The sequence below is a fragment of the Pezoporus flaviventris genome, unplaced genomic scaffold (genome assembly GCF_033815535.1).
Source record: "Pezoporus flaviventris isolate CSIRO_AGI_PZ_B2104156 unplaced genomic scaffold, CSIRO_AGI_Pfla_v1 ptg000116l, whole genome shotgun sequence".
NCBI lineage: Eukaryota > Metazoa > Chordata > Aves > Psittaciformes > Psittacidae > Pezoporus > Pezoporus flaviventris.
This window is the reverse complement of record NW_026892664.1, coordinates 271,683-281,297: the sequence shown is the minus strand read 5'-3', so window position 1 is coordinate 281,297 and position 9,615 is coordinate 271,683. Positions and strand designations below refer to the sequence as shown.

Sequence of the window (9,615 nt, the reverse complement as noted above, 5' to 3'; positions counted from 1 at the left end):
ATTTAGGGGTATTTTTGCAGTGATGTAGCCGTTCATAGATTGATATTCCATTAAATAATTCATCTGCAGAGGAATTGAATGGCGGAGATGAAAATATCCAAGCTAAAGCCTTAAAATTTTGGTTTATGTATGATATATTTTACACCCTTAGGTGCATATTTAGGTTGGTCATAGGCAGCTCACTGCAATGACAGCAAAGCTCTGCTGGAGCCAAGACCACTGCTTTCCCTTAATATTATGGATGGTGGGGGTTCTTCAAAAGCCAATAAACTTAGAATGTAAACCAAATTTCAAGTACATGGCTTTGTGTTGTGATGAAAATGATGCAGCAACAGCAATGAAGCTACAGAAGAGTACTAATCCACTGTGAAAAATACAAAAAAGAGAGAAAAAAAACTTTAAAATTCCCAGAAATCAGTGAAGAAAATACAAAATCTTTTCTGTTTTCCACATTTTGAGATGTATTTATTTGGTTTTATTGTATTATACTTTGATAGACGTGATGTTTCTCAGTGTATCAGTTGTGCAGTGTATATCAATCATGGTAGAATTATTCTCTTTTAATTTCAGGTTGTGTAATGAGCTCCTTCACCACTTTGACTTCAGATCTTGGGCTACACACAGAAGTAAAGCATTACAAATACACCATTTTCTATTGCATTTACTTTATGGATTAAACTTCAACTAAATTTCCACATTATTTCTCTTCTAAAGGTTTATTTCACTGATTGCTTTCATTTAAATCTAAATCCATCAACTTGTTGAAATGACGGATACAGGAAACCTCACTGTTCTCTCCAGCTTCGTCCTCTTGGGTTTTTCTGATGCCCCAGCGCTACAAACTACCATCTTCACAATCTTCTTGTCCCTGTATGTTTTAATAGTTCTGGGGAACCTGACGATGATCCTGTTGATCAACACTGACCCCCACCTCCACATCCCCATGTACTTCTTCCTGAGCCACTTATCTTGCATGGATGTTTGCCTTTCCTCTGCTATCATCCCAAAAGCTCTGGAGACCTTCCTGCTGGGGAGAAGCCACATCTCCTTTTGGGGTTGCTTTGCTCAGATGTATATTTTCATGGCTCTGGCTATCTGTGAGAGCTTTCTCTATGGGGTAATGGCTTATGACCGATACATGGCTGTGTGCAAGCCCCTGCTCTACACCACTACCATGACCAGGGTGCGTTGCTATGGCATAATGGTGCTGGTGTACAGCATCGGGTTCCTCACCTCCCTGGTGCACATCACGCTGGCGGGGAGGTTGTCCTTCTGTCAGGCCAGGAGCATCAACCACTTCTGCTGTGAGCTGCCCACCCTCCTGCAGCTCTCCTGCTCAGACACAAGCACAAATGAGGTCTTCCAGGTATACAACGCTGTGTTTAATGCCATGGGCCCTCTCCTGATGATCCTGGTGTCCTACACCTACATCCTCCACACCGTCTTGCAGATCCCTTTGGCCACGAGGAGGCTGAAGGTCTTCTCTACTTGCACCTCCCACTTGGCTGCCATCATCATCTTCTACGCACCCGCGATCCTCACCTATGTCCAGCCTCATGAGGCATCCTCATGGGATCAGGCAAAGCTGGTGTCGCTGTGTTACTCCATCCTCACCCCAGCCCTCAACCCCCTCATCTACAGCTTGAGGAACAAGGAGGTGAAGGGGGCTCTGAGGAGGCTGTGGGAGCGAAAGCTGCTGCCACATCTATGCAGGGTTTGAAAGCACATTTGGAGCTCTTCAGTACTGTGGAGGTAAGGAAGAAACATGTGGTCATGGAATTGATAATTACTGGCCATTATTGGTCATTATTGGTCCCTATTGGTCATTATTACAGTTAAGGAGATCACAAAGCAAGTGCAGGGTATGGAGAGCCTGCATAACAAATGGTTCTCTTCAAAGAGCCTCTGGTGGTTTTAACTGTGGCCTGAGCATTCAATATTTCATCCGAATAAGTATCAGCTCCTCAATAGCAGCCCTGAGACAGCACCATGGTGTTTTGTGTCTGTATTGTGCTAAATGAAAGTAGAGCCCACAAAAAGGAGGCTCAGACTTCACATAAGGCACTGACCACTGTCTCCATTGCCTGCTTGATAAGCATTTCCTCAATGATGAACTGCGGGAAGGTCAAGAGGATTTGATAGAGCTCTGGTGTCTGCAACACAAGGAGGTCACAGAGCTGCTGAAGCAAGTACAGGGGAGGCAACGAGGATGGTCTGGTGCTGGAGCACCTCCCGTATGGAGCCAGGCTGATAATATTGGGTCTGTTCATCCTGGAGAAGAGAAGCTGTGTGGAGACCTCAGAGAAGCTTCCAGTACCTAAATGGGCTACAAGAAGCCTGGGGAGGAGCTTTGGACAAGGGCCTGTAGGGACAGGCCAAGGGGAATGGCTTGAACCTGCCCGAGGGGAGACTGAGATGAGCTCTTAGGCCGAAGCTCTTCCCTCTGAGGGTGCTGAGGCGCTGGCACAGGGTGCCCAGAGAAGCTGTGGCTGCCCCATCCCTGGCAGTGTTCAAGGGCAGGTTGGACACAGGGCTTGGAGCAAGCTGCTCTAGTGGAAGGTGTCCCTCCCCGTTGGAGGTGGATTGGATCTGGATGAGCTTTAAAGACCCTTCCAACAGAAACCAGGATGGGATTCTGTGAAATAAATTTCTGACAGTCTGTTGGTCAACAAAGCCTTTGTGCTAAATGGGGATGAGTCATATCTGAGCCTCTGCTCTGCTGTGGATTTAAGTAGGGGTACAATGAGCCTTAGTGCTGGTGGGAGAGAGGATCTGGGGTCTTCCTCACCCCTGAACAGCCAAGGTGCTGCTGGCCTGGGTCCCCTGATGAAGCTGATGGAGCAAGTGCAATAACCAGCTGACTGTATCTGGAACTTCAAGCTGCATTATTCACCCTGCACAAGTGCACCCAGGTATTCTTGGTGGCTTTTTTTGCCTTCATGTAGTTCTTTTCAATAATCTTTGAATTACATATTTTTCTTATTTCCAAAATTGATTGAGGGTTATTTCTCCCTCTGTTATATTGATCTTCCCACATCTCAAGCCTTGGTTTTAGCCCAGTACCCAATGGGGAAGAAAGACATTCAAAACCACTCAGAAATCCTTTTCTACGCTCCTCCAGTGCATCTCATGGACTGTCACAGTCTGGTGCCTTCCAGCAGGAAAACAGATTGACATTGAAAACTGGGTTTAAACCCAGGCACACAGTCTCTCTCCCACACACATACACACAGCACACACCCCCCCCCTTGCCCTCCTCCTGCTCTCAGAGGGATGGGGAAGAAAATCAGAAAAATGGAACTCCCACTGGTTGAGATAAGAATGGTTTAGTAACTAAGGTATAACACAAAACACCACCAATAATAATAAAGGAAAGAACAAGGGAAGAGAATACAAAACCTCATCACCCACTGACTGATAACTCCTCCACCCCCCCAGCCCAACCATGTACCAACCAATTCCTCGTCCAACCCCGCAGTCCCAGCCCTTCCAGGTAACTCTCAGTTACCTCCTGGGCATGACGTGCTGTGGTATGGAATACCCCTTTGGTCAGTTTGGGTCAGGTGTCCTGTCTCTGCTTCCTCCCGGTTTCCCCTCCTCCCTAGCAGAGCATGAGGCTCACAAAGTCCTTGGTCAGTCTAAACATGTGAGCAGTAACTAAAAACGTCAGTGCTATCAGTGCTGTTCCCAGGCCGAAAGAACTCACAGGTAAGAGTGAGGAATTTTATTGGAGGTGAGGGACAAGGTCACGAATCTTGCAAGGAAAACAAATATTTATCAGTGACGAAACCTGTAACTGAATAAAGCTGATTGGTGTTTCCTGTGAGGAAAAGAGGCCTGGTATAATTGAAGGTCATCTCTTCCCACAGGCTGGTGACTGTGAAGTGAAATGAAGTTTGAGGTTCCTTTCCTTTTAGTTTCTTTCCAAGGAAGATGTGATTTGTGGTGTGTATTTCTCATTCAATACTGTCATTGACTCATGTGCAGGAATTGTGGATGAACCTATATAAAATGATGAGGATCAGTGGAAAATCCCATTGTTTTAGTGTCCCAAAGTCTCTCACTTAAGATGAACTTGGTGTACTAGGTGATACAACTCTTTTATGTTGCCATCTGCTGAGCAATCTCCTCTCACACTTGACCAGAGCTGCCTTCACCTCCTTGTTCCTCGGGCTGTAGATGAATGGGTTGAGCATGGAGGTGAGCAAAGCGTAGAAGATGGAGGCCACCTTTTCCAGGCTCCTGTGGCTAGATGGAGGTTGTAGGTACATGAAGAATGATGTCCCCAAAAATAAGGCAACAGCCGTCAAATGGGAAGCACAGCTGTGGAAGGCTCTGGCCCTGCTCTGTGCTGAGCACACCCTCAGCACGGTGCGGATGATAGAGATGTAGGAGAGCAAAATGACCACGCTCATGACCACATTGGTGGTGAGAAAGGCAAAGGTGACCATCTCGCTGTTGTATTTATTAGGGCAGAGGAGTTTAAGCACAGGTACGATGTCACAGAAGAAATGGTCAATGTGTTTGGGTCCACAGAAGGAACCTCCAAACGTGCACCATGTGTAGATGATGGCACTGAGGAAGGCAAATAGGTAGGACGATGCTACCAGCTGCCAGCAGACGCGGCTGGAGATGATGGTCACATAATGCAGGGGTTGGCAGATAGCAACGTGCTGGTTGTAGGCCATCATGGCCAGGCGATGACACTCAATAGTAGCAAGGAAAGCAAAGGTGAGGAACTGCATCATGCAGCCAGTGAAAGAAATTCACATTTGGACCATATCTTATCTCAATCAATAACCATTGTAACTGCTACTTTTTAGAATATTCTACTACATTTTCTAACCCAAATTATGTATACTTTATTTTTTTTCAGTTGAGGTATTTGGAAATGAACAGCAAGAGCATTGAAGCAACAGATGGCATGTATTTTTTTGAAGATGTGACACTTAAAAGTATGGATTTAATACTTGTTAGCGGCGAGGAGAAGCAAGACACGCCAACCCAATATGGGTGATAAGCAAGCTTCTACTTTATTTGTGGTGCACTTGGCTTATATCTGCGTGGCGTTTAGCCACGCCTCCTAGTCACAACAGTATTGGTTAGTTCTACACAGCTTCCTCCACATTCTCCTCCCACATCCGGTTTCCGGTTACCTGTGAGGCCTACACCTTGCTTTGCTTGCACAAGGCCTCTAAGGATCCATGGCCTTCTCTTGCAGCCATTCCGCAACAATTCCACCCTTTTTCTTTTCTGCGAGCAAGACATTGTGGGTCGTTCTGTTCACCTGTTTCATCACGCAACTATAAGCAAGTCTAACAACTACAATGATTGAAATAACAATGATACATAAATGCAGTCCTTCGAATAGCAGTGTTTTAAGTCAACCTGTAATGCCCCATGAGGACAACCATTTAGTTATCCCTAGGTCATTGCTCACTTGCAATTGCTGGGTAAGCTGAGCCAGGGTTTTCAGCTGTGCGTGTATCGAATTAAAATGATCAGAAAGATTCATACAATACATTCCATCAAACTCCTCACATCCATGTCCCTGTGCCAACAACAAAAAGTCTATAGCGGCTCTGTTCTGCAGCGTTGCATGTCTCACAGAATCAACATCAAAGAACAAATCAGAAATTGCCTTCGAGGTAGTATTTGTCTGCTTAGCAAGTCAGCAACCCAGTCTGTTTAATTGAACCAAGGCCCTGGCCGAAGCCACACCTGGCGCGAGAAAAGAAGTTGCTATAATAGTGTCAGGTAACCAAAACTTTACATCAGATCTACAGTTGGCAGTAAAACTATGTACAAAGCGTTTTAAGCGCCTTAAATGGTGCTGTCAAGACATATCAGGAATTATTGAAGTGTTGGGGTCCAACAGTGTCAGTCTTCCAATAGAACAAGGTCCCCCTTTCATTTTAGAGGGAATAACAGGCCAGGCTCGATCGCCACAAATCAGGAACATTCCACTGGGCAACTTCAGGGGATGATCGGTAGAGCGGGAAGTGTTGCGGGAAGCATACCTGCACCACACGCTGGCGTTCCTGTAAACTAAAGGACTAGAATTTACATTTGTCGCGGTACCATTCACCTTGGCTTGGGCGCTTGTCCAACTAAGTGTCACACAGGCATCCGTTCGCACGGCCCCTAATAATTCTAACTCCTGAGGCTCATTTGGGGCAATAGGCAAATAGGGTACCCAAGCGTCCCAACTGTCTGTTGTGCTGTTGAGGTTGGCAGTGCTACACACGGTATGGTGGACGGGCAGGGCCAGTCATCTATAGGAACACCAACCAAACAGGTTGAAAACGGGTTGCTAGGGGAAGATAAGGCGAGGCAAATGGTGTTCTGCTCCCTAAGCTTAACCATTGTCGCCCACCCGTTGGTCTTGGGCTACGGAGGCAGATAACTGGCCGTTTCCGGAGTCTTCATTACTATCAGGAAGAGCAGGGGAAGATAAAGACACTGTTTTAGTCCACTTTGCGGGGACCCATTGTGTACCTGTGGACGTGAGCACACACATATAACCTCGCCCCATGTACTTCACTTCTGCCGGGCCCCGCCAGAGGCCCATGCTGGGATCACGGTACATGACCATCATGGGTGCCTTAGACTCGGACGCCGCAACTCGGCTGTGCACTTGAGCAGGGGGAGAGTCCTGGTCTGCAAAAATGCACAAGTAATTCAAAACAAACAATGCCTTAGACAGTCTTTCTTGCAGGTTATGAACGTCACTGAACTTTTCAAGGTACTGTTTCAGGGTCTGATTCGCCCGCTCAACTATTGCCTGTCCCGTTGGTGAATGGGGAATGCCAGTCACATGTTTGACTCCCCATTGTTGACAAAATTGGTGCATTCTCTCACCTACATAGGCAGGCCCATTGTCCGTTTTTATTTGCTGAGGTACTCCCATAACGGCAAAGCAGCTAGTTAGATGCCATACTACATGGAGCCCTTTTCTCCTGTCTGGGCTGTAGCCCACAGGAATCTGCTATATGTGTCAATTGTGACATGCACATACTTTAGGCGTATAAACCGCAGCACGTGTGTGACATCCATCTGCCACAATTCACAAGGGCCCAAGCCCCGAGGGTTCACCCCAATTCCCAGCCCTGGTCCATGATGGCTACAGCTGGGGCAGGCCCTAACAATGCCTCTCGCTTTTCCATTGTAATCTTAAATTGACGGAATAGTCCTTTGGCATTCTGGTGAAAAGTGTTGTGGGCCTCCCTGGCTTTTATGAAGTCGCTCAGGGGTGCAGCAATGGAAACTAATTGATCTGCTCTATCATTGCCTTCCCCCAACCTCTGTGACCATTTATGACTCCGTATGTGGATGATGGCATAAGCCCACTCCCGCTGGTGAATGGTCGCCTGCAGCTGACGCAGCAGGTCAAACAACCGCCGGTTTTGACACTCTCTGAGTCGACCATCCTCAATGCGCTGAACCACACCTGTGACGTACATAGAATCAGAGACTACATTTATTTCTGTGTGATGCCAGTTCAGAAAGGTCCAAACGACCGCCGCTAGTTCTAAGGTTTGCAGTGAGTCCTCTGCTTCCGCAGCCAATATCTGCTGGTGCCATTTCTCATCCTGCATCCAGGTCGCCGCGGCACGCCGAGACTTCTTTCCAGCGTCTGTAAAAACCGTTACTGCATTGGCCAACGGGCGCTCACTCCTTTTTGGTATCTTGACCCATTCTTGCTGGCTGATCCAGTGCAAGGTGGTGGATTGCAGTTGTCCTACCTTGAGCTCCGCAGCCTGAGACAGCAGGCTGACTTGTAATGCCTGTGAATGCTGGAGATACCACTCAAGATCCCGCCATTTTATTGGGATCATTTAACCCGGTTCCGGGTTCCTGGGCCGTTAATTGCAACGCCCTCATACGGCCCTTTTGGACCAACTCTGCTAAATTTTCAATTTTCTGTTGAATAGTAGTTTTGGGTCGGATAGCAGTAAAAACCCATTCCAATATCTTCACCTCCTCCCCCTTTTTCTTTTTGCACTGTGTCAGTGCACCCAAAAGTTGCTTAGGGCCTTGTGATATTGTAAGATCTGTGGGAAGATCTGGGTCTCGATGGTCAACCTATCACTGTGCGATTTGTGTGCTAATGCGCTGGATGGTTAGCCGCTGTTCCGACGTGGGTCGCACAGGCCGTGCTGGGTTGGTACCTTGCAACAGGAATCTCAGGGTGTCAATATCATCATTTGAAATGCCCATGACGGGACGCAGCCATTGTATATCTCCAAGTAAGCGCTGTGTGTCATGTAAGGTTGATATTTGAATGTGAAGTTGCAGTTTTTGCGGTCATACTTGGCCCTCCGTAATATGCCAGCCTAAATATTTCCATTCAGGGCCGCGCTGAATTTTTTCAGCCGTGATAAAGAGTCCTTGCTTGCTCAGTTGCTGCTCCAGTAGAGTCTCTTGGTCCGTAGTGAAGGGTTGATTTTGGGCGAATAGAATAGAGTGATAAATTAATGTTCCTGGCCATACCCGGCGAAGGGGATGGAGCGCATTGGCCACAAACAGTTGACACAGGGCAGGGCTGTTTTTCATGCCCTGTGGCAATACAGTCCATTCAAAATTGCGAAAAGGTGCTGCTTTATTTGGCATTGGCAAGGTAAAGGCAAATTGTGCGGTGTCTAGTGGATGCAGCTTAATTGTGAAAAAGCAGTCTTTGAGATCAATAATCAGCAGGTGCCAACCCTCAGGGAGCATAGCAGGGTTGGGCAGTCCTGGCTGCAAGGCACCCATCGCTTGTATCTGTGCATTGACAGCTCTCAAATCCTGTATTTCTTTTTTATAACAAAAATTGGCGTATTCCAAGGGCTCATGGAAGGTCGTAGATGTCCCTGTTGTAATTGTTCCGGCACTAAAAGTTGCGCTTGCTCTAGAGTTTCCTTTTTCAGCGGCCACTGCTCGACCCACACTGGGGTGTTAGTAGTCCATGTGAGCTGGATCGGGAAAGTCCATAGTGCAGCAACCGCTCCTAAAAATGTTGGTTAGTCAGCACCAGTCCCAGCTGGTCTAGCACATCTCGGCCGATTAGGGCATTAACCCCAGTCGGCAACAAAATGATGGTTGCATAGATGGAGGCAACCTGACCATCGACGGACACCTGTATTGAATCAGAGCTGCGTTGCACAGAAGCAGTACCGCCAACGCCTTCAACCCCGCCAAAGGTAGGGTGGCACGGCCACCAGTGTGGCCACTTGTCAGTGTTTATTATGGTGATATCGGCTCCAGTGTCCAGTAATGCTGATAGATTTAGATGCTGATTCCCTCGAGACCATGTGGAGTCAGCTACAGGTCTGGTGGTCATTGGGACAGTTAGCATTACCAGGCCTCCCGTGGAGCCAAATCCTTGGGACCCACGCTTGGCCAATGAACCAGTATCTTGCATTGCAGCAGTTAATTGTGGCAAGGGGACTAGCTGGGCAATCTTGCTCCCTACAGGGATATGAATCGGGGGAAATAATGTTTGAGCTACAATGCAAATTTCTCCAGTAAAGTCTGCATCAATCAGTCCAGGTAATATAAAACAGACCCTTCAGTCCACTGGAGGATCGCCCAAGCAGCAATGCTCCATGGGCCTGTCCATTGATCATTAGTGTT

At 47.3% G+C, this 9,615-nt stretch overlaps 1 protein-coding gene across 1 annotated transcript; it reads left to right on the top strand.

Moving 5' to 3' along the window:
- Window positions 1–1,120: 1,120 nt before the first annotated feature.
- Window positions 1,121–1,672, top strand: LOC133282233 (olfactory receptor 5B21-like; the record flags this gene model as incomplete). The annotated part of the gene is made up of 1 exon (XM_061478285.1): window positions 1,121–1,672. A coding segment is annotated over exon 1 (552 nt), but the record flags the coding sequence as incomplete, so codon positions are not given.
- Between the last annotated feature and the right edge of the window lie 7,943 nt (window positions 1,673–9,615).